Source organism: Mastacembelus armatus, chromosome 21 (assembly GCF_900324485.2).
Source record: "Mastacembelus armatus chromosome 21, fMasArm1.2, whole genome shotgun sequence".
NCBI lineage: Eukaryota > Metazoa > Chordata > Actinopteri > Synbranchiformes > Mastacembelidae > Mastacembelus > Mastacembelus armatus.
This window is the reverse complement of record NC_046653.1, coordinates 26,791,260-26,817,467: the sequence shown is the minus strand read 5'-3', so window position 1 is coordinate 26,817,467 and position 26,208 is coordinate 26,791,260. Positions and strand designations below refer to the sequence as shown.

Genomic DNA, 26,208 nt, shown 5'->3' with positions numbered 1-26,208 from the left:
ATGCAATAATTGTATTAATGCAGGTTAATATTCTGAAATAATCAGGCAGAGATATGACTTGACAGATCCCTGAAAAATATTGTCAGGGTTTGTTTTGATTCCTGACAAACGGTAAAGATCATTGTTAGCTTCAAGAATGTGAACACTGATCAGTTTCTGCCATTATTCCAAAACATGACATTTCAAGATCATAAGTTTCATTCTGAATGTTTCATTGTGCTTTAAATTAACTGTATATATGGATAACCCTAACTAATAAAGATATACAGTTCCATTAGAAAGTCACATGGAGTAGATTTTAACACACTAAATTTAGCTCTTTTAAATGTCAGGTCTTTGGTAGGCAAATCATTTTTAATTAATGATTTATTATTAAGCACAAGCTTGATTTTATATTTTTAACTGAAACATGGTTAGGACAAGATAATAATGCTGCAGTTCTTATTGAATCAACCCCTCCAAATTTCAGTTTCATGAGTGAAACAAGAATACATAAGAAAGAAGGTGGAGTTGCCATTTTATTTAGTGATAGCCTCAAATGCAAAAACATATCATATGGAAAGTTTGACTCCTTTGAATATGTTGCTCTTCATACCAAATCCTCCTGTCGAGCAATATTTGTAACTATTTATAGACCCCCAAAGTACAATGCACATTTTTTTGACGAGTTTGCTAAATTACCATCTATTGTATGCATTGATTTTGATTGTATTGTTTTAGTGGGTGACTTTAACATTCATGTTGATAATCTCAATGATGCAAGTGCAAAAGAACTCTTGAACATCCTGGACAACTTTGGGCTTTCTCAGCATGTAACAGATCCAACACATATCAAGGGACACACACTGGATCTAATAATCTCTAAAGGTCTTAATATTTCTGAGGTGGTGGTGACCGATGTTGCTCTTTCTGATCATTGCTGTGTTTTTTTTTAAAACAACCACCCCTGCTGTTTTGAACACAGGTGAAACAGAGGTAGTCAAAAAGCGGAATATTAATGAGAAGAGCTGTGCATTATTCATTCAGGTTTTTGCACCATCACCAACCATGGCATCAGCCCCTGTTGATGATCTTGTAAGCAGTTTCAGCTCCAAAGTTATGACTGTTATTGATTCCATTGCCCCAATTAAGACCAAGGTCTTGTCAGCAAGAAAAAAGTCAAAGTCACCTTGGAGAAATGCCACAGTGGTTAAAATTCAGAAAAGAATATGCAGACAGGCAGAACATAAGTGGCGTAAAACCAAACTCCAGGTTCATTTCGACTTGTACAAAGAGAGTCTTCACAAATATAACCAAAAATTAAAAAATGCAAGGCAATCATTTTTCTCAGAGGTTATCAATAGAAACAGCAATAATGCCCGCACATTGTTTTCTGTTGTAGACAGACTCACAAACCCAGCACCCTCTCTTCCTTCTGAACTTCTGTCCAAAAAGTCATGCAATGATTTTGCAGCTTTTTTCACAGACAAAATATCAAAGATAAGACAAACTATCTCTAGCTGCAGTTCAAGGAACATGAATCTAGAACATTTTGATCTCCTTGATCACAGAGCTCTGGCAGAAACGCTTCTACAATTAAAATCTACATCATGCTGCCGATCATCAGACTTTTTCACCTTGTTCTACCCATGTGAAGTTAAGTAAGCTATTTTTGTTTCATGGTGTAAATGTTTTTGCCAAAGAGGATTTTTGTTAGTACCAAGTTAAGAGACCAAGAATACCATGCCAGATTATGTGCCTTGTTTCTTGTTTCATGATTAGAGAAATAGGAGTTCTGTTAATAGTTGCAACCCCTGGATTCTCTGAGTTGTCCCCCCCAGATCACCAGGAGCCTCTGACCATGGAAAAACTGTACCATCAGATATTGCTCTGTGGGAAACAACCTGGACTCAACTTCCCATCTGTCTCGGCTCCCTCGGCATTACCGGGTCCTGGTTTAGACAGCAACCAAGCTTACCATTGACTACTACGGCTTCCTTCCCACATCCCGGTCACTCCATCTACCACGTTCAGTTTTCTTTCACTAAAAGAATTAAAGCTTTTATATCTGAGTTGGTGTTGGCAATTTACTGGTCCTCATTTTCCCCAGTTCATGACAATTAAGGGGATTGCAGTTATGGGATGAATGTTACCACAATGACGTACAGTGGGTACGGAAAGTATTCAGACCCCTTTAAATTTTTTACTCTTTGTGTCATTGCAGCCATTTGCCAAAATCAAAAAAGTTCATTTTATTTCTCATTAATGTACACTCAGCACCCCATCTTGACAGAAAAAGACAGAAATGTAGAAATTTTTGCAAATTTATTAAAAAAGAAAAACTGAAATATCACATGGTCATAAGTATTCAGACCCTTTGCAGTGACACTCATATTTAACTCACATGCTGTCCATTTCTTCTGATCCTCCCTGAGATGGTTCTGCTCCTTCATTGGAGTCCAGCTGTGTTTAATTAAACTGATTGGACTTGATTAGGAAAGGCACACACCTGTCTATATAAGACCTTACAGCTCACAGTGCATGTCAGAGCAAATGAGAATCATGAGGTCGAAGGAACTGCCCAAGGAGCTCAGAGACAGAATTGTGGCAAGGCTCAGATCTGGCCAAGGTTACAAAAGAATTTCTGCAGCACTCAAGGTTCCTAAGAGCACAGTGGCCTCCATAATCCTCAAATGGAAAAAGTTTGGGACGACCAGAACACTTCCTAGACCTGGCCGTCCAGCCAAACTGAGCAATCGTGGGAGAAGAGCCTTGGTGAGAGAGGTAAAGAAGAACCCAAAGATCACTGTGGCTGAGCTCCAGAGATGCAGTAGGGAGATGGGAGAAAGTTCCACAAAGTCAACTATCACTGCAGCCCTCCACCAGTCGGGGCTTTATGGCAGAGTGGCCCGACGGAAGCCTCTCCTCAGTGCAAGACACATGAAAGCCTGCATAGAGTTTGCCAAAAAACACATGAAGGACTCCCAGACTATGAGAAATAAGATTCTCTGGTCTGATGAGACCAAGATTGAACTTTTTGGCGTTAATTCTAAGCGGTATGTGTGGAGAAAACCAGGCACTGCTCATCACCTGCCCAATACAATCCCTACAGTGAAACATGGTGGTGGGAGCATCATGTTGTGGGGGTGTTTTTCAGCTGCAGGGACAGGACGACTGGTTGCAATTGAAGGAAAGGTGAATGCGGCCAAGTACAGAGATATCCTGGAAGAAAACCTCTTCCAGAGTGCTCAGGACCTCAGACTGGGCCGAAGGTTCACCTGTCAACAGGACAATGACCCTAAGCACACAGCTAAAATAACAAAGGAGTGGCTTCGGAACAACTCTGTGACCGTTCTTGACTGGCCCAGCCAGAGCCCTGACCTAAACCCAATTGAGCATCTCTGGAGAGACCTGAAAATGGCTGTCCACCAACGTTCACCATCCAACCTGACAGAACTGGAGAGGATCTGCAAGGAAGAATGGCAGAGGATCCCCAAATCCAGGTGTGAAAAACTTGTTGCATCATTCCCAAGAAGACTCATGGCTGTACTAGCTCAAAAGGGTGCTTCTACTCAATACTGAGCACAGGGTCTGAATACTTATGACCATGTGATATTTCAGTCTTTCTTTTTTAATAAATTTGCAAAAATTTCTACATTTCTGTTTTTTTCTGTCAAGATGGGGTGCTGAGTGTACATTAATGAGAAATAAAATGAACTTTTTGGATTTTGGCAAATGGCTGCAATGACACAAAGAGTGAAAAATGTAAAGGGGTCTGAATACTTTCCGTACCCACTGTATATTTTTTTCTGTCTACCAGTAACCAGCAAGAAATAAATGATGGTCAGCTTTAATATAAATGACTGAAAATAATGTATAAATCATTACACTATATTTAATAGTAATAAATAACAGTATTTTCTCCTGCATTTATATACTAAGATGTTGTTATAAGTCTTATTGTTTATTTTTTCTCATTTACCCAAATCTTGTCTTTTTCCTTAAATTATATTTTATGCATTTATCATCCATCCATCCATCATCTATACCCCGTTATTCCTAACCAGGGTCACAGGGATCTGCTGGAGCCTATCCCAGCTCTCTCTGGGTGAAACGCAGGGGTCCACCCTGGACAGGTCCCCAGTCCATCACAGGGCCACATAGAGACAAACAACCTCACACACTCACACTCACTCCTATGGGCAATTTAGAGTCACCAATCAACCTGACATACATGTTTTTGGACTGTGGGAGGAAACCAGAGTACCTGGAGAAAACCCACACAAGCACAGGGAGAACATGCAAACTCCACACAGAAAGGCCCCTGATGGGTTTCAAACCAGGAACCTTCTTGATGTGAGGCAACAGTGCTAACCACTGAATCACTGTTCTGCCACGCTTTTATCATACAAATAAATAAATACAAACAGCCTATGTGGTGAAATTTTCACAGTGGCCTCTTGATAGTCAGAAATCATGGATGAAGGCCTTGATGACTGAGACTTTTCTTTCATAGCTCACAGCATTGATGGAGATTTTCTTTAAGATATAACTAATCTGGTTTACGACCTAAGGGCCATTCATATCATTCAGTTCAGTACTGATGAGCGACTGGAACTGGTCGTCACATTCGTTTATGTATTCTACATGAACCTGTGTGTAAACTGTAGTACTGCTTGATTCATTCTGAGTCCATCATCAAAGCTATGAAACAACAGTCCATCAGCTGCAACTCATCCGTCCACTGCTGCCACCTGTTACTGATCCATCATTACCATCATGGGTCAACTGTCCATTTATGGACCAATCTCAGTATCCATGCTGAGAGACTCATGGACTTTAAGGTGCTGTCCAGCTTTTGTGCAGCCATTTTAAGTCTTTCATGCATATTTTATATAAACTGGAATTCTTTAGCTTCATAGAGCCAGATTTCCAGAGAAGCATTGGCTGGACAAGAATTCAGCAAAATAGTCCAGAATTGAGGCAGAAAGCAGAGAAATCAATTAGAAATATGACAATTCAGAAAAAAATCTCAATTCAAAAGATTATTTCTGTTTGAGCAAATAATCTCAATTCAAGGTCCACTTATGAAGTTTTTCAGAAATGTTAGGAATATCTCATGATTTTACATAACAAATTGAACGTGTACAGGTGTAACTGTCTCCACCATTATACAATAATTTCTTATAATGTGACAAATATTCCATGTGATTAAACTTAAACTAGGTCTGTCTGCTGTTTGAGAATGCCAATGTCACCGCACAATTTTTAAATTTATAATTATAATTGTTAAATTCTTATAACATCATAGAAATTACAAAACATGAGTAATGTTATTATAGTTATTATAAACATCACCAACATACCTTATACTGTAGTTATGATACTTTTACAGTTATTTTAAAGCAAAATTAATCATTAAAAATAAAATGTGATTCACAGGACAGAACAACTTCTTGAGGTGTTTATAAATTTCTTTCATTTTTAGTCCATATATAATTGGATTAAATAAAGGATGGTACAAAATCAATTGTAAAGTCATTATTAAACGTGCAGTTTTTGGAAAATCAGTTTCCAGTCGAACAGTAATAACATCATATGTTATCAAAAAAGAATAGTTGATTAAAACCAGCAGGTGAGGTAAACAGGTCTGTGCAGCTTTTGTCCTGACTTCTCTACCACTTTGATAACATATTATAAGTATCCTGGTGTATGAAAAAAGTATGAAGAGCACAGGGAAAACAGCAACATTTAGCAAGATAAATACACCATATAAAGATATAGCTTTTGAAGTTACACAAAAAAGTCTGTAAATTGAGTTATTACAAAAAATGACCTTCAGAGTAAAACTACAGAGTTTTTGATTAGCGCTCAGTGTTGCTGATCCCACAAGCTGACATGCAGGCACAAGCCAAGATAAAACCAGGAAAATACTCACTGTGCTTTTCCTCATGATAGTTTGATACTGCAGAGGTTTACATATAGACACATACCTGTCATAGGACATGGCTGCCAACAGTAAAAACTCTGAACCAGCTAAAGAATAAAACATATAATATTGAACCAGGCAGGCCTGATAAGATATGATCTGTTGTTCAGATAAAAAGTCGATCAGTAGCTTTGGGTAGATATTAGTGCTGAGAAGAACAGAGTTCAGTAACAAAGCTGCAATGAAAATGTACATAGGCTCATGGAGGTCTCTGTGTTTCCAGATCAGGTACACAATAGTAGAATTACTGCAGATTATTAGAATATAAACTGTAAAAACAACCATAAAATAAAGGTATCTGTATTTGTGAACCTCCACATGCCCATCAAGAGTTAAATATGTTACATTTAAATCTTCCTCCATTAAGAAAATGAGATATAAAATATTGATTATTAAGACAAGCAGATAATTTAACAATAATACGTGAATAAAAACTGAGACATTTATCATTATCAACATTTATCCTGTACTGGAGTCTCATTCATTCAAAGTTACCTTGAAATTCATGTAGTGCTGTATATGCTCATTCTCAAATCTTATGAAGAGAAGGTCACTGACCCTTTGAAATGTTCTGATCACACTGATTCACCCTCCATGGATCTCATTAAAGTTTCCTGTAGGAGTGAAAACAACTATGGTAAACTCTGGAGGCCTGAAGCCCTGATAGTTGTTCAGCCTGTTTACTGGGGCTTGCTGTGATATTTTTATGTTCCCTGATAAATGACAGGGCTGTTAAAATATATGCATACTGTCAAATTGAATTGAATAGATGGCTTTTTTTCTCACCTTGTTATATTTCAACCAGGGATCTTTGTTTTCTTTCTTAACACAGATGCATCATTGTATAAAAGGAACAGTATTGGGCCCTTTTGCCTTTTTAGGAATGTGTTTTGCCATGTATTTGCTATTGCCCTTGAAATTCACTTCTTAATAGGCAACACAGGCAAAGTGGGAAGTGTGGTGGAGTCCTTGTTAGGAGTAAGCTTCATGTGGCCATGTTGCTGTGGGAAGAGTCATGCAAGGCCAAAGGGAACGTTTCAGTGCATTTGAAATTACTGAGATTATTTCCGGAAGTTGTCATTGTCTTCAGTTGTCTTCAATTGTCATTGTCTTCCTTAATACTATTAACGTATGTTCTGGACCATAACTCACACTTTTTTTAGTTCTCCGGCTTGTCATGAGACTTATGTAGCATGTACCATTCTGTCGAATAGTCAGTAGCATTTACATGGCACCATTGGCACTCGTGACTGAATTGAATATAATATTATACCACCAAAAGGGTTAGTGTTAGTTTTAGTATGCTCAAATGGGATAGCACCAAAGTATCTTACTAAACTCTTGTTGTTTTGGAGTCTGATGAGATCCTGGGGCCCAATAGCCAAGGCTTCTTATATACCTTTAAAACCGAATTGCTTTTAGTTCTTAATTCTGGTGTAGTTAACACTGACAATTTGAAAAAGCACAACCTCCAATTCCGTTCTCCGCTGACCTGCACCCTGCCTCCTAAGCCTCCCTGCAGAGGAGATTCTCTTGCCTGCAGGCAGGAGTTGCTGTTTCATCTGGTTCGTCATGGTAGGCACACCAGTAAGAGCAAAATGGCAATATTAGTAAACATAGCTAGGCTAGTTAGATATTAATATAATTCCTTATAACTCCTTTTTCAAATTTCCAGTGCTATCCAAGGAAACTAGTGGTACTTTTTGATTTAGTTTGGAAACAGTTACAACTTGGGATATTGACTAAAAATTAGTCAGAACAGTAGTAATAATGGCCACTTAATTAACTTTCGGAAAAGACGATAGACAGTGCTGTGTTATCCCCATTTTGAAAAAACATTTCCGGTGTTTACTCTGGCTTTATTTCAGGTTTCACTGTAATTGCCTTTCTTCTTTTGATTTCTTCTTTTGTGTTTTGTGTTTGCTCTTATTGGCAAAGGAGGGGTGGGGAGTTTTCTATTCCTGGTGGCTCTAAGTCCCAACATTGTCTTAAACAACGTTTAACACTTAAACACGTTTAAGAAGGGTTGTGGTGATGCACTACAGAAAAACTTTTATTTGATTTGATTTGAAGCCAGCCTGGGAAGCCAGTGAGGGTTCTCATCCTTATCGCCATAACCCTTTTCGCATTTTGCTGACCCTTCTTCTTAATGTTTTTGATTAAACTATACTCAGAAAGGCCAGAAAACTGCAGACCCTGTGTTCATTTTGTGCAGCTGCTGAAAAAACCGTACATATCAGTAATGCTGTCTTTTTCCGTGCACCCCAAACCCCTATTTTACCTCTTTCCATTTATCAGGGATTTGGGTGAACTTTACAAAAATGCTGATTCTTGTTGCTGCAGTTTGGTGGTTTAACATTGACCCCGGATATTCAGCACTTTAACTCTTGTGCCTTGAGCTTCATCAGTCTGAAGTGAACTGATGAAGCTACCTAAAAACTAGAAGTCCAGTTGCCATGACTCTAGCCCCCTTAGATAACTTCACCTGGACGACTGAGAATCTTCACATTCACAACACGAAAATACCAAATCTTTCAAGCAGACAAGCATCAGACTTGAAGTTCAGTATCCTATTTATTTTGGTAAGGGCTGTTTGACAGTGAGCTCTGGATGTAATGTAAATGACTTGATGGATCTCTTCTCTCACATTATCCACCAACTTCTTGAAAAAATGTATTGGTATGTCCTTCTGTGGACCCACCACCTGCAGGAGAGAGGGGCTGGAGTCCCTTCTACTCTGGAGTTGCTAGTGGTGAGAGGAGGCGAGCTGGTGTGGGCTTGCTCATAGTTCCCCAGCTCAGCCACCACTTGTTGGAGTTTTCCCCCCTGAATGAAAGGGTCGTTTCCCTGCACCTTCGGGTCGGGGACAGGTCTCTCAACAACATTCAATTGGGAGGAACAGCCTTCCCCGTAATTAACCAGAGTGGTGTTCTGTTGCTGGACTTCTGTTGCTAATCAGTTTGTCCATAACGAACACCAAGTTCAAGCATAAGGGTGTCCATCAGTGCACATGGCTTTCTTTGTAGTCGTGTCATCTGATCTTCAGCCGTGTGTCTTGGACAGTCGGGTGAAGAGAGGGGCAGAGCTGTCAACTGATCACCACCTGGTGGTGAGTTGAATCCACTGACAGAGGAGGAAGCGGGACAGACTTGGCAGGTCCAAACATACTGTAAGGGTCTGTTGGGAATGTTTGGCCGAACCCTCTGTCAGACGGTTCTTTAACCCTCTGGGGTCGACGAACGCGCCGGCGCGTTTTGACGCATCTTTTCCTGATAACGCCAAAACAAACTTAAATTACTCCGTCAATTCTGATCGTACAGATAAAAGAAAGATATCATTTAAATCTGTAAAGGGTCTAGTTTAGTTGTATACCATCATAATAACAACAAAACGTTGTGCTTTTTTTAAATAAAAAAAGCCGGCAGGGTGCGCTCTCAGACTTTTCTGTCTCTGCCATTTCTCTTCACAGACGCGTAAATAAAACAACCAGAATCTCAGCGAATACTTGGCTCATAAAAATAAGAAACATATGACTAGAAAGCTTGAAATGTTTTCTTTGAAACAAATCATCACTTTTGATTTAATCTGTATGAACGTAAGGAGAAGTCCGTTTTTTCCTGTCTCACCTCATTACAGGTAATGCGGTCCCGCCTTGTACACTGTCCACTGTTCACATGTACAGTGGGTACGGAAAGTATTCAGACCCCTTTAAATTTTTCACTCTTTGTGTCATTGCAGCCATTTGCCAAAATCAAAAAAGTTCATTTTATTTCTCATTAATGTACACTCAGCACCCCATCTTGACAGAAAAAAACTGAAATGTAGAAATTTTTGCAAATTTATTAAAAAAGAAAAACTGAAATATCACATGGTCATAAGTATTCAGACCCTGTGCTCAGTATTGAGTAGAAGCACCCTTTTGAACTAGTACAGCCATGAGTCTTCTTGGGAGTGATACAACAAGTTTTTCACACCTGGATTTGGGGATCCTCTGCTATTCTTCCTTGCAGATCCTCTCCAGTTCTGTCAGGTTGGATGGTGAACGTTGGTGGACAGCCATTTTCAGGTCTCTCCAGAGATGCTCAATTGGGTTTAGGTCAGGGCTCTGGCTGGGCCAGTCAAGAACGGTCACAGAGTTGTTCCGAAGCCACTCCTTTGTTATTTTAGCTGTGTGCTTAGGGTCATTGTCCTGTTGACAGGTGAACCTTCGGCCCAGTCTGAGGTCCTGAGCACTCTGGAAGAGGTTTTCTTCCAGGATATCTCTGTACTTGGCCACATTCATCTTTCCTTCAATTGCAACCAGTCGTCCTGTCCCTGCAGCTGAAAAACACCCCCACAACATGATGCTCCCACCACCATGTTTCACTGAAGGGATTGTATTGGGCAGGTGATGAGCAGTGCCTGGTTTTCTCCACACATACCGCTTAGAATTAACACCAAAAAGTTCAATCTTGGTCTCATCAGACCAGAGAATTTTATTTCTCATAGTCTGGGAGTCCGTCATGTGTTTTTTGGCAAACTCTATGTGGGCTTTCATGTGTCTTGCACTGAGGAGAGGCTTCCGTCGGGCCACTCTGCCATAAAGCCCCGACTGGTGGAGGGCTGCAGTGATAGTTGACTTTGTGGAACTTTCTCCCATCTCCCTACTGCATCTCTGGAGCTCAGCCACAGTGATCTTTGGGTTCTTCTTTACCTCTCTCACCAAGGCTCTTCTCCCACGATTGCTCAGTTTGGCTGGACGGCCAGGTCTAGGAAGAGTTCTGGTCGTCCCAAACTTTTTCCATTTGAGGATTATGGAGGCCACTGTGCTCTTAGGAACCTTGAGTGCTGCAGACATTCTTTTGTAACCTTGGCCAGATCTGTGCCTTGCCACAATTCTGTCTCTGAGCTCCTTGGGCAGTTCCTTCGACCTCATGATTCTCATTTGCTCTGACATGCACTGTGAGCTGTAAGGTCTTATATAGACAGGTGTGTGCCTTTCCTAATCAAGTCCAATCAGTTTAATTAAACACAGCTGGACTCCAATGAAGGAGCAGAACCATCTCAAGGAGGATCAGAAGAAATGGACAGCATGTGAGTTAAATATGAGTGTCACTGCAAAGGGTCTGAATACTTATGACCATGTGATATTTCAGTTTTTCTTTTTTAATAAAGTTGCAAAAATCTCTACATTTCTGTCTTTTTCTGTCAAGATGGGGTGCTGAGTGTACATTAATGAGAAATAAAACTTTTTTGATTTTGGCAAATGGCTGCAATGACACAAAGTGAAAAATTTAAAGGGGTCTGAATACTTTCCGTACCCACTGTAAATAATCTCAAGTGAACCAGGTAAATATGTGCACGCCCCCGAGAAATGACACAAAATATCAAACTTCATCATAGAATTTACTCACTTTTTCTGCGTGTTTGGATGATGGCGCGTCACGGACGTGAAGAAGCGCTTCTTATATTCCACACAGAGACAGATAGTTTAGCTTGTCCTCAGAGTAAAAACACTGATTTTAACTCAAATGAGGATCGTTTGGCTCCTCATTGTTTTGTATTGTGCTGCACTAATCCCCTCTCAGCTACATTGACTGAAAGGCTCATTATGTGTCTTTGTCTGGTCGTTCAGTGCGTCTTTTGTCTTCTCAGGTAAATCACATGACTATTTATCCGGAGACACACCCTCTTGCATATGGCCTTTCTGGACAAAACGTGTCTTAGAAAATTTAAATCAGTGTATTGTTTACTGTGAATGTGTGAACAAGATGACTTTCACAACACTGTGAAGTAAACACTTCAGTATAGATGCTGCTGGGCTTTCTTCACCAGGGTGTTGGTGTGACATGACCAAGAAAAGTCCTGTGTGATGTGAACACCGAGGTACCAGAAGCTGTCCACTCTCTCCACTGGGGTCCCGTTGATTGAAGTCGGAGGTTATGACCACTCCTGCTTTGTACTGAAGTCCACTATTAGCTCCTTAGTCTTGCTGACTTTCAGGAGTAGGTTGTTTTCCTGGCACCATCTCTCCAGGTCTTTAATCTCTTGTAGGTAGGCGTCTCGTCGTTGTTGGAGATCAGGCCCACCACGACAGTGTCATCAGCAAACTTAATGATGGTGGTGGAGTTAGAAGTGGCCACACAGTCATATGTGTACAGCAAGTACAGCACGGGGCTCAGAACACAATCTTGCAAAATTCCCTTTTCTGCAGTCCAGGTGGCTTCTTGTTGTGTGAAGGAGGTGTGAAATGGCATCCTCAGTAGAGCAGTTTTGTCTATTTGCAAACTGAAGTGGATCCAGTGTGTCTGGTAGCTTTGCAGTGATGAAGTCTCTGACGAGTCTTTCGAAGCACTTCATCACCACTGATGTCAGGGCTACAGGGTGGTAGTCGTTGAGGCAGGCCGGCTGGGGTTTGTTCTGGAGAGGAACAATGGTGGATTATTTGTAGCACAAAGGGATTACAGACTGTTCCAGGGAGAGGTTGAATATCTCGGTGAACACCGGTGCTAGCTGGTCAGCGCAGGCTTTCAGAACCCGACCTGTGATGGCATCTGGTCCTGTTGCCTTCCTGGTATTCACTCTCCTGAATGCCCTCCTCACGTCATGCTCCAAGATGGTGAACATGTTAACCACTCAGCCACTCAGCGTGCATTGTTGACCATGCATTACCATTACCATGCATTGTGCATGCTATTTGTGCACTATTTGTGCTTGTGGCACTAGCGTGATTAGCTGCAACCTCAAAGCAAGCATAAAAGGTGTTTAGCTCATCTGCCAGAGAAGCGTCCGCATTCCTGATTCTGGAGGATGGTGTTTCATAGTTTCTGATGGTTCTCAGTCCTTGCCATAGGCTCCTAGAGTTGGAAGTTGCCCGCAGCGCCTTTTTGCCTCCTTCACCATTCTGCGCATGCTGTAAGATGCAGCCTTGTAGTCGTCCATGTTCCCGGTGAAGTCTCATCAGCTGTATTCCTCTGTAGTTTCCACAACTCTGCATGTCTCCCTTGTTCTTAAAGATGGGCACCAGTACACTTCTCCTCCATTCCTCAGGCATCCTCTCACTCTCCAAGATCTTGTTAAGTAGCCTAGTCAAACACTCTACTGCCACCTCTCCTAAACACTTCCATACCTCCACAGGTATGTCGTCAGGACCAACTGCCTTTCCATTCTTCATCCTCTTCAATGCCTTCCTCACGTCATCCTTACTGATCTTTGCTACTTCCTGCTCCACAACAGTCACCTCGTCTACTCTGTGCTCTCTAACATTTTCCTCATTCATCAACTCTTCAAAGTATCCCTTCCATCTTTCCATCACACATGTGGCACCTGTCAACACATTTCCATCACTGTCCTTGATCACCCTAACCTGCTGCACATCCTTACCATCTCTCTCTCTGCCTCGTCAACCTGTACAATCCACCTCTCACTCCTTAGAGTCCAACCTATCATACAAATCATCATATGCCCTTTGTTTGGCCGTTGCCACCTCTACCTTCACTTTACGTTGCATCTCCCTGTACTCCTGTGTGTTCTCTTCTGTCCTCTCAGTGTCCCACTTCTTCTCACCAACATGTCCGTTGAAGTCTGCCCCAGTCACCACTCTCTCACCACTAGGGATACCCTGAATCACCTCATCCATCTGCCTCCAGAATTTCTCCTTCTCTTCTAACTCACATCCTACCTGTGGGGCATAACCACTGACAACATTCAACATCACGCCTTCAACTTCCAGTTTCAGACTCATCACCTTATCTGACCTCTTCACCTCCAGAACATTCCTAGCAAAATCCTCCTTCAGGATAACTCCTACTCCATTCCTCTTTCCATCCACACCATGATAAAACCAACTTAAACCCTGCTCCTAATCTATAGGCCTTGCTACCTTTCCACCTGGTCTCCTGAACACACAAGATATTCAACTTTCTTCTCTCCATCATATCAGCCAACTCTCTAGTTTTCCCTGACAAAGTTCCTACATTCAAAGTCCCTACTCTCAGTCCTACACTCCTGCCCTTCCTCTTCTCTCTTTGCCTATGAACACGCCTTCCTCATCTCCTCCTTTGACCAACAGTAGTCCAATTTCCACTGGCATCCTGTAGGTCAACAGCACCAGTGGCTGTCGTTGTTAACCCAGGCCGCGACGTATCCGGTATGGAAGTCGTATTTGTGATTCGCATGTTTGATTTGGCTGAAATTTTACATTGGATGCCCTTCTTTACACAACCCTCTGCATTTACCCAGACTTGGGACTGGCATATGAAGACGCTGCATTGTGCCCCCCTGTGTCATGAACTAGGTCGTGGTCAGGAGCAAACTTCACACAAAACACAGGAGTGAAGGAAAAGGTGATTTATTGACAAGAACTAACACATAAAGGAGGAGTACATGAAGCATGAACATAAAGACAAAGACAGAGACTCAAGAGGAACAAGGCATGAGGGTCTGGGTCACACACTTAGGGAGACACACCAGACCAAACAAGAAAACATGAACATGAAAGTCAGGGAAAACAAGGCATGAGGGTCTGGGTCACACACAAGGAGGACTTACAGACCGAGGGAAAACATGGACATGAAAATCAGGGAAGACAAGGCACGAGGTCTACAGAAAAACGGGGATGTGGAACAAAACAAGAAACACACAGGGGAACCAGACACGGATGGAGGGAGTTAACGAGGACAAGGTAGCAAGGCAAAACAGGAACACAAGAACACACAAGACATGGTGAGTACACAGACAAAAACCAGAATATTTAACACAAGGTGAAAATCCAAGAAACAAAAACCCAGGAAGGAAATCCAAGACGTGAGACAACAGAGGCAAGGTGAACTAGAAGCGGCTTCTCAAAGGCAGTGGTAAACAAGGCATGGACACAGGAATCACAAGAGACGAGGTAAGGCAACAGACATGGTACAACAGTCGAGGTGAGACAACAGACCACCTGGCAAAGGGCAGTGACTGAAACAAGGTACTTAAAGTGAAAGACAAACAAGGCACAGGTGAAGACAATAACTAATTGGGTCAAAAGGTCAAGGAAACAGAAAACACCAAAAACTGGTTCCTGCCATGATCCTTCAAAATAAAACAACAGGAAGTCCAAAACTGCGGATCATGACACCCTGTGGTTGCATTCTTTGTGATGCTGCTTTAAGGTACGAATAAGTGAACTGTACCATGGGGCTAATCTCCTCTGATTCACTAAGGGCCACAGTATTAAGCGTTTCACGCAGTGAGGCAATATGATCAATTTGGTAGGGAGTATTGCTGGGATTGTGGCAGCTGCCCTCCACTGTGTTGGTACTTGGCATAGATGTAAATAAAGATGGAATCATTTTCTTTTTCTTAAATTTGTCTTAAATTTATTAACAGCATTGTCAGAGAAACATCTGCTGTAGTGGAATTTTCTTCTAGACGCTGCATGATCCATCATCTTAAATTCAAAAGTTATTAAAGAATGATCTGACAAAACAGGATTTTGGGGAAAAACTATTAGATGTTCAATTTCGATGCCATAGGTCAGAACAAGATCAAGGGTGTGATTGAAACAGTGGGTGGGTGGTGTTTATTAACATTTTGAATGAAACCAATTGAATCCAATATTGAATTAAATGCAGTGCTGAGACTGTTATTTTCAACATCTACATGAATGTTAAAATCTCCCACTATAATGACTTTATCTGATCTAAGCACTAGATCAGACAGGAAGTCAGGGAATTCAGTTAAAAACTCTGAGTAAGGGACAGGTGGACGGTACAAAATGACAAGTAGAACTGGTTTTTGTGTTTTCCAGTTTGGATGCGAGAGACTAAGAGTGAGGCTCTCAAATGAGGTATAACTGTTCTGAGGATGAAAGTTTAATAATAAGTTTGCGTGGAAGATTGCAGCTACTCCTCCACCTCGACCTGTGCTTCGAGGAACATGATAATTTTTATGACTGAGGGGGGTTGATTCATTCAGACTGACATATTCATCCTGCTGTAACCAGGTTTCAGTAAGATAAAGTAGGTCAATTTGGTGATCAGTTATCAAATCATTTACTAACAGAGATTTAGATGAAAGAGACCTAATATTTAATAATCCACATCTGACTGTTCTGTTTTTCTATTCTATAAGCGGAGTGGTCTTAATTAAAGATCTTGTTACTGCAATTCATAGAAATTAAATTAGACTGACAAAGTTATAGTTAGGTGGACCTAATAAACTGACAATGGAGTGTTTATACTTTAACAATACACCCAGATATGATGCCAATATGAAAATATTCAGTCAATTAACAGTTAAGCCACAACAAACTGGAAACACAAGAATCAAACTGACAATTAGAATCAAACTGTATTTCTGGGTTCTGCAGCAAATTGCTTAGTTAGTAGTGATTACATAGTGTAGTTGAAGCTGATAATGCTCTTTACTGTGATTTAGGGTTTTAGAAACATCTTTACACTCAATACTTTTCAAGGCTCAGAGAAATCACATCTCTGTTTTATTCTGACACTAAACAATGACTGTACAACAGTTATCAGTGTTAGTACATTAGACTGTTTTACCTGGACAGAACAATTTCCTGAGGTGTTTATAAATTTCTCTCATTTTTAGTCCATATATGATTGGATTAAAAAGGGGATGATACAAAATTGTTTGTGTCGACATTATTAAAGTCACAATTTTTGGAAAATCAGTTTCCATTTGAACTAGAAGTACATCAAATGAACCCAAACAGGAAAAGTTGATCAGAACAATCAGGTGAGGTAAACAGGTCTGTGCAGCTTTTCTCCTGACTTCTCTACCACTTCGATAGGTGATTATAAATATCCTTATGTAGGTAAAAAGGATGAAAACCACAGGGAGAATTATAATGTTAACAAGACCAATCATCATATAAACATTTGACACTCTTGAGTTCTCACATTGAAGTTTCAAAACTGCACTGTTACAAGTTATTTGCTTAAAAGAAAACTCACAGATTTCCATATCAGCACTCAGACCAACTGGCACTGCAAACTGACCAGCAGGCAGAATCCAAGCTACAACCAGTAAAATACAGATGTTTGTTTTTGTCATGATAGTTGGATACTGCAGAGGTTTACATATAGACACATACCTGTCATAGGCCATGGCTGTCAACAGTAAAAACTCTGCACCACCTAAAGAATAAGTTATAAACCACTGAAAGAGACATGCAGGATATGATATGATCGGTTTTTCAGATAAAACATCAAACAGAATCTTTGGGTAAAGAGCAGTGCTGTAAAGAACAGAGTTCAGTAACAAAGCTGCAATGAAAATGTACATAGGCTCATGGAGGTTTTTGTGAATCACTATCAGACACACAATAGTAGAATTACTGCAGATTATTAGAATATATGCTGTAAACATGATCACAAAATAAACAAATCTGTATTTGTCCAGTTCCACATATGGATCAATAGTTATATATGTTATATTTAGGTTATTATCCATTAAGGTTTAAAAACAAAGTGTTAATGACAAAGACTTGAAGTATCAAAGCAAAGATCACATGAACATATTATACAGTATATCTGTCATTGGATTGTCTAATGTATTCACTGATACCCGACCTTGACATGAACTTGTGTGTGTTGAAATATTGCAACAAATACAAACCTCCAGAATACAAAGTGAACTGTTTGACTCTGTGGGTTGATTTTTATCAGCTTGTTTCTCCCTCTATGGATCTCATTAAACCCTCCACCAAGAGCTGTCGTCATGTGAACAACATCAGACTCTACAGGCCTGAACCAGTGGAGGCCCATGGTATAGCTGACACAGGCAGTTTCCTATGGTGCTAATGTGTTGGGGGCACAGAGAAGGATAAACCTTCAGCATGGTCTGTGGACTGTGACCTCCACTACAGGCACTTATGGACACTGCAACAATTAATATGTCCATATGTGCCTGAGTTACCATTACTCTCCTACACTGTAGTGGGCGCTCTGGATTAAACTACTGCAAACACACAGGAAGGTTGCTGGAGAAGGAGAAAGCAGAAAAGCCAAATGTGATGGTTGTTAGAACTTTGATAGAGGCGTCACACAAACACAGGTGACATTGACCTCATGAGATCAAGGTGAAATGAAAAATTCAGGCTTCCAGTTGCACCAAGTGAAAGACCATCTGATGCAGTATTGTGAATTAAAGAATATATCCTGGTCAAAATTAACTCCAAGGTTTATCACTGTAATGCTGGAGGCTATGCCATCTAAAATAGCTATATGTTAGAAAAGCTATTTCTGAGGTTTTTAGGCCCAAATAGGCAAGGCAAGTTTATTTATATAGCACAATTCTTATGCAGAGTAATTCAAAGTGTTTTACAGAAATAAAAGACAAGTTAAAAATGCATAAGCAAGAATCAAAATAGGAAACAGCAAATAGTAATAGTGGAATTAATATTAAAGGAAACATAAATAGGATAAATAATTTTGGATAAAACACTGTCAGGTCTAGTCAGGTCATATGTTTTATGCCACAGTAAAAAGAAAGGTTTTTAGCTTGGACTTAAACATTGCCAGAGATGAGGCTTGTCTAACATCATCGGGAAGGCCTGTCCCTGATGTTCCCAGAGTTTGAGATGGTTCATATGGCATCAACATGTCAGAGATGTAATGTGGTGCTGGGCCATGAAGAGACTTATACACAAGCAGTGCTGTTTTAAAGTCTATTCTCTGAGAGACAGGAAGCCAGTGCAGAGACCTGAGAAGAGGAGTAATGTGGTTGTACTTCCTAGTTCTAGTCAGGACCCAAGCAGCAGCGTTCTGAATGTACTGCAGCTTCCATCACAGCTCTTTTTGAGAGCCCCATGAACAGGCCGTTACAGTAATCTAACCTGCTAGAGATAAAAGCATGGATGAGTCTTTCCAAATCGTTTTTGAGATGGTAAAAAGCTGATGATGTTATTGATTTAATGTGGCTGTTAAAATTCATGTCTGAGTCCATGATTACCCTTAGATTTCTGACTTGATTATTAAATTTTAGAGAAAGAGACTCGAGGTGACTGCTGACACTTTCTCTTTGTTTCTGTCGCCCAAAGATGATTATTTCAGTCTTGTCACTGTTTATATGGAGAGAGTAGTTTTGCATCCACACAGTGATCTGTTCAATACAGTGACACAGTGAATCGACTGGTCCATATTCACCAGCTGTGAGTGAAATGTAAATCTGAGTGTCATCTGCATAGTTATGGTAGGACACATTATTGCTGCGTATTAACTGGACTAAAGGAAACATGTAAAGATTGAACAAAAGGGGTCCCAAGGTGGACCCTTGGGGGACCCCACATGTCAATGCCATTTGGTCTGACACACAGTTACCAACTTCAATGAAATACTTCCTGTCTTCAAGATAGGACTTAAACCATTTAAGGGCAGTACCAGAGATGCCTATCCAGTCCTCTAACCTTTGTAACAGAATCACATGGTCCACTGTGTCAAAAGCAGCACTTAGATCCAGCAGTACTAAGACAGAGAGACTGCCAGCGTCAGTGTTCAGACAAATGTCATTTGTCACTTTGATGAGCGCAGTCTCAGTGCTGTGATGGGGCCTAAAACCTAAAACCTGACTGAAAATCATCAAAGCAGTTGTTTAGCATGAGAGAGTCAGTAAGTTGTTGGTAAACAACTTTTTTAGGATTTTGCCTAAAAACGGCAGGTTTGATTTGGGCTGGTAGTTGTTCAGTACCATAGCATCAAGACTTCTCTTCTTCAGGAGAGGCTTGATGACAGCAAATTTCAGGGCCCTTGGAAATGTTCCAGACTGTAATGAGTTATTAACTAATTGAGTGAGTTGTGGTAACAAACTGCTGAGTACTGATTTCAGAAATCTAGTGGGTAAAACATCAAGGCAGCTGGTGGATGAGCTCAGACTGGAGTTTTCAACTGTTATGTCATTTACAGGTGTAAAGTGTGTCAGTTCTACCAAGTGTCTCCTGGATGGCTGCAGAGTTGGTATCTGTGTTGTGCAGTTTAATATTTCTTATAGAAATGTAAAATTAGGTGGAGTGGATTCAATAAGAACTGCATCTAACCATGTTTCTGTTAAAAACATAAAATCAAGATTATAAGAAATAAAATTATTGTAGTATCAGGCTGCACCATAACAAAATGAACAAAAGCGAAGAGGGTCTGAATATTTTCTGAATGCACTGTAAATCCAAATAGTGACATTTATTTGGCCAGGCAGTGTATGCACTACACTCCTAAATAGCTATGAAAAATATGGATTGTAGTATGGCTCAAAAGAGTCCATTCAGTGCTCCACTCATATGATTAAGATTTCAGTTTTATACCTGTCATGGCTGCCAACAGTAAAAGCTCTGAAGCAGCTAAAGCATAAAACATAAAATACTGAACCAGACAGGCCTGATAAGATATGATCTGTTGTTCAGATAAAAAGTCGATCAGTAGCTTCGGGTAGATATTAGTGCTGTAAAGAACAGAGTTCAGTAACAAAGCTGCAATGAAAATGTACATAGGCTCATGGAGGCGTCTCTGTGTTTCCAGATCAGGTCACATGCCCAGTAAACCAGGTCGAACAACAATCAGGCTTCCAGAGTTTGATCAAGTTGTTTACATGTTAGTCAGTCTGGGTGGAGACTTTAATGAGATCCATGGAGGATGAATCAGTCTGATAAAAATATTTCACAGGGTCCAACAGTTCTCTCGCTGAGCTTTGGACATGAGCACTCAGTGAGTTTGAAGATCAGGTAACTGTGAATGAGAAAGAGAGTCTAATACAGGATAGAAGAGTCTTTCACAAACTAGAAGGTGAAATCTCCTAGTTTTAATTCACATATTTCTGTTAATAATTGCATACGAAGATTTTTAAAAAATTAAAACATTTTAACACAGGAGACAGTTTTACAGTGTTCAAGGTGAAACTTCTTTTTGTTTTAATGTTCATTCATATATGGTTGTTGTATTGTCTGCTTGTGTAAATTAGTGTTTTATATATAACTTTCTTAATGGACGAAGAATTTAATGTAACATATTTGACATTTGGTGGGCATGTGGAGGTTCACAAATACAGATACCTTTATTTTATAGTGTTTTGTGCAGTTTATATTCTAATAATCTGCAGTAATTCTACTATTGTGTACCTGATCTGGAAACACAGAGACCTCCATGAGCCTATGTACATTTTCATTGCAGCTTTGTTACTGAACTCTGTTCTTTACAGCACTAATATCTACCCAAAGCTACTGATTGACTTTTTATCTGAACAACAGATCATATCATATTCAGCCTGTCTGGTTCAGTTTTATATGTTTTACGCTTTAACAAGTTCAGAGTTTTTACTGTTGGCAGCCATGGCCTATGACAGGTATGTGTCTATATGTAAACCTCTGCAGTATCCAACTATCATGAGGAAAAGAACAGTCAGTGTCTTTCTGGCTTTATCTTGGCTTGTGCCTGCATGTCAGGAGATAGGATTAGTAACACTGATTGCTAATCAAAAACTCTGTAGTTTTACTCTAAAAGTAATTTTTTGCAATAACTCAATTTACAAACTGTTTTGTGTGACTTCAAAAGCCATAACTGTTTTTGGTATTTTCAATTTCCTACATGTTGTTGTTCTCCCTGTGCTCTTCATAATTTTTACATACACCAGGATACTTATAATATGTTATCACAGCTGTGGAGAAGTCAGGAGAAAAGCTGCACAGACCTGTTTACCTCACCTGATGGTTTTGTTCAACTATTTCTTTTTGATATCATATGATCTTATTACTGTTCGTCTCGAAACTGATTTCCCTAAAACTGCACGTTTAGTAATGACTTTACAGTTAGTTGTGTATAATCCTCTATTTAATCCAATTATATATGGACTAAAAATGAAAGAAATTTATAAACACGTCAAGAAGTTGTTCTGTCAGGGTAAAACAAACTAATTTCATCAACACTGATACCTTATTGTGAAAGAATATTGCAGAGATGTGATTTGTCTGATCACTGGAAATAATTTAATGTCAGGATGTGTTTAGTTTCCTTACACACAGTAAAGAGCATTGTCAGCTTCAATAATGTGATGACTGATCGGTTTCTGCCAAATTCCATCTTTCCTGTTCTGAGTCCCACATTTCTTTTTTGTGTTCACCTGTCAATCAGCAGCCCATTATCATGACCTTCACATTAAAGTGGATTATGCGCATTGTTCTGAAGAACATTATACTCACCTGTAGTGAGTACTCATACTCATGCCAGTAGTGTCCAGTCCTCTTGATTTTATCCCCACAAGGCTTTTGATTGAGATGTTGGACTTTGTTGGTCCCCTCCTATTGTAGGTTTTAAACAGTTCATTGTTAAATGGTTGTGACCTTGACATTCAAAACTGCCTGTGGTCAACCAATTCTTCAGAAACCAGGAAACCAGGGGCTGGTGCTTCTATCTTGGACAACTGAAAACCCAATCTCCAGGCTCCCTTTTATTTCCAAGGTCTAGGAGAAGAACGTTTAAAGCAATTGCTTGCCGCCCTGGAACTTAACTCGGCCTTTGACAAGTTTCAATCTGGGTTCCGTCCTTCGGTGACAGCCCTCCTGAGGGTCTGAAAATAAATATTACTTTTGACATAATTCTGAAAAGTTAGAGCATTTGCCTGAGACAGTGCTGTACAATGGTGGACCCATCCAGGGAGTCTACAGTGGATCTTATGGGCTCCACTGCAGAATCTAGCCACCGGTTTCTATTTTTCAGTTTAAGGGCTGAGATTTAGTGTGACCAACTTTAACAAAATGTGACATATTATACAGATATGAAGAGAGCAGCTGTATGACAGATGAGGAAAAATGAAATGATACAAGTTTCTTTAACCGGATCTGATGGTTCACTGTATCAAATGTTTTCTGAAAGTCAGTGAATACAGCTCCTGTGACAGGAACTTTCTAATCTGCAAAATTGTGACTTTCTCTCCTGGATCTTTGAGATTCTGTACAATGTAAGGGAGGCAGTATTCTCTTTAAGGAGTTCTAATATTTCAGAGTTGATCCAAGGTAGTTTGCTGTGCCGTCCTCTTGTTTTTTGGACGGAACTGAATTTTTAGACTGTACCTACTTTTGTATGAAAATGTACTAAAAGTTGTTCAGGATTCACTAAGGACAATTCATTACTCCAGTCAATGTTACTAATTTCAGCATTGAACTGGAATAGCTTTGAATTTGATATCTTTATAATAGTCTGAAGACATGCATGGTGTCTAGCAAATTTGCATTTTTTTCTAACGGTGTAAATAACAGAGTGATCAGAGGTCACAGCATTTATTACTCCAGAGAGTGCAAATTTAGAAGTGATTTATAAAAATTAGATCAATAACTGAACTGCGTGTTTCTACAGTTTTAGTGGGATCTTTGATTAACAAAGACCCAGCTTTGTTGCCAGTGCTTTCAGTGATTTGGATGACCTGTCATTCCAGTCGAAATTAAAATTACCAATGACAACTAGCTCTTTTGTCCTGACTGCTTTTATTAGACAAGAGTTGAGACAGATAGCTATTTGTATTACTGTTTGGAGGTTTATATGTTATAATAATAGTAATTAAATGCTGATGTGTGAAATTCACAACTAATTATAATGTCTCAGCATCTGTTTCAATTTTTGATAATTGCAGGAGTATATTTTTGGTCAACATACACAGTAACACCACCACCAGTTTTATCAATACAGTCTTATAATACCTGAAAAAGTATAAAAAGAGACATAAAAGTGTTTGAGTCAGGCGCAGTTCATCGTTTCCAATAAATAAAAGAATAAATACCAGCAGTCTGTACATAGTCAAACAACATCTGAGCATTTTCCCTTTTGTTTAATGTTTGTCACTGACCACTGGAATGGGATCGTTTGCACTGAGATTAATATTCTTACAGAAGATGCACATAGGTCCAGTGGATCCCAGTACATCAGCTTCCATTTGAAGGGAGTAGAGAGCAGGTTTGAAAGAAAAGAGAAGTTGTAGTTGAAACTCTGTGGTGAATGTTGTCCATGCACCTTAGAATGCATGCCTCTGCCAAGGCCTCTATGCTCCAGGGAGTAGCCTGTCAACTAGCCAAAATCCCCAACCCCAGCACTGGCAGAGCAGGCGACTGTGGCTGCACACCCCACGTGTGGGCAGTGAGTGAGTTACACCACCGCACAGGGGTGTAGCGATCGCAGGGGAATGGGGTTCATGCCTACATGCCGGGGGCATGTCAGCTATCCTGAGGTAAATCCAGGGAGGCAACCAGCAGCAACAACTCGAACAACAACACACAGGAACCCCAGAATAGCGATGGAACAAACAAGGCCACTGTGCCACGTAAGTAAAAGGTGTTTAACCTTCTGTGATTCAAGGGTGTTTTGGGGCCCTGGACAAATTTTGACATGCCCTGACATTTGTGCTTTCTTCAGTTGCTTTTAAACATATTAATGGATAAAGTCTGATAACACTGTAATCAGCACAAACTGGGATACAATAATATGTGAGCAGCAAGTTTATACATGATTGTGATTTTCAGACAACAGCGTTTATGCATCGTTAGTGAAAAACTACAATTTTAAGTCACTGAAATAAGACCATAAAACACATACAGACCATTGGTTCACAAGACTTTTAAAAACTGGATCTTGTAGCCAAAAGTGTTTGCCTCAAAATGATGTGAAAATCATTTTGTTCGCTCATACACAGAAAACAATACACTGATTAGACTTTTCTAAGGCCCTTTTTTTGTAGAAAGGGCGTGTGCAAGAAGGTGTGGCTGATCATGAATAATCATGTGATTCACCTGAGAAGACAAAGACCCACATAATGAGCTGCATAATGAGCCTTTCAGTTAGGAATGTGGCTGAGAGAGAATTACTTGTCAGGAATTATATCCTCCGCTGGGTCCAATTACTCTTCAAAATGCAAATGTTTGTCCTCTGATGAGAAAGTAAACTATTTGTCGCTGTGTAGAACCATCCAAAATGCCTCTTCACCCACGTAGCATGCCATCATCCAAACATGCAGAAAAGGTAAATAAACTCTATGATGAAGCTTGATGTTTTATGCCATTTCTCAGGGGCGTGTACATAATTACCTGGCTCCCCTCAGATCATTTCCATATTTACAGTGTGCTCAGTGTGAGGCGGGATCACATTATCTATAATGAGGTTAGACAGGAGAAACCGTACCGCTGCTTACTTTCATACGTACTTACTTTCAATCTTGTTTTCATACATAAAAAGAGATTATTTGTTTTCGATTTGAATTGTTTTATTTAAAAGTAAACATTTCAAGCTTTCTATAAATATATTTGTCATGTCTTTGAGGCAATTATTCACTGAGATTCAGGTAGTTTTATTTATATGTCTGTGAAGAGGGGTGACAGAAGACAGTGAGCGCACCGTCTGATTTCTTTATTGAACAAAATCACAGCGTTTTGTTCTTATTATAAGTGTATACAAATAAAACTAGACCCTTAACACATTTGAGCGGTATATTGCTCTTATCTGTACGATCAAAACTGACGGAGTAATTGAAGTTCTTCACAGCGTTATCAGGATTATTTCACGCATTCGTCGACCCCTGATGGTTAACAGATACTGATGAAAAGGTTTGGCCTTTGGTAATAGGGCAGGTTGTTGCAATGTTAAATTTGCTTGCTTGTTGTTCCCATACACATATATATAGTTGCTAGTGTGATGGCTTAGATGTGTGGGCAACACTTTGTAAAGACATGACCAATGAGAAAGAAATAGTGAGGTTAACAGACCTGCATATGCCTGTAGAGTTGAGTCTGTTAAGTCTGTTTGGAAGATTTTTCCTCGCCAAATGGTACCACATTTTATAACCCAATAATAGTAATTTCAACATTGTTCTCATCTTGTTTGATAGATGAAGATCAATAATTTGGCCCTTTGGAAACACAGTAACATCATTTCCACATGCAGTGCATTGAAAAACCCAGCAGGTCCCAATCCTCATTAAACAGGTCAAACAACAACCTTGGATTCAAGCCTCCAGAGTTTGATGAAGTTGTTTACATGTTAGTCAGTCTGGGTGGAAAGTTTAATGAGATCCATGGAGGATGAATCAGGCTGATAAAAATATTTCACAGGGTCCAACAGTTCTCTCTCTGAGGTTTGGACATTTACTCAGTGAGTTTGAAGATCAGTTAACTGAGACACATAGAGACATAATTTGTATATGTATCTTCAGAAGTTTAACACCTCACTTTTTAATCACATATTCTTTTTATATTGACTGTCTTATAAATCAGTATTTTATATTTGTCTTTCTTA

General features: G+C 39.9%; 2 protein-coding genes across 2 annotated transcripts; one reads left to right on the top strand and one right to left on the bottom strand.

The window, feature by feature from the left end:
- Window positions 1-5,374: 5,374 nt before the first annotated feature.
- On the bottom strand, window positions 5,375-6,453 carry LOC113123196 (olfactory receptor 5AC2-like). The gene is made up of 2 exons (XM_026295017.1): window positions 6,439-6,453; window positions 5,375-6,325 (listed from the first exon to the last, which is right to left on the bottom strand). Exons 1-2 carry the CDS (start codon window positions 6,451-6,453, stop codon window positions 5,375-5,377), a joined length of 966 nt encoding a protein of 321 aa, XP_026150802.1.
- A 14,468-nt stretch (window positions 6,454-20,921) lies between these two features.
- On the top strand, window positions 20,922-21,848 carry LOC113123195 (olfactory receptor 11A1-like). Its single transcript, XM_026295016.1, has one exon. It carries the CDS (start codon window positions 20,922-20,924, stop codon window positions 21,846-21,848), a length of 927 nt encoding a protein of 308 aa, XP_026150801.1.
- The last annotated feature ends 4,360 nt before the right edge of the window (window positions 21,849-26,208 follow it).

What these genes read in the sequence shown, in the direction of transcription:
- LOC113123195 (XM_026295016.1), top strand. Translation starts at nt 20,922, where the DNA reads ATGGACGAAGAATTTAATGTAACATATTTGACATTTGGTGGGCATGTG.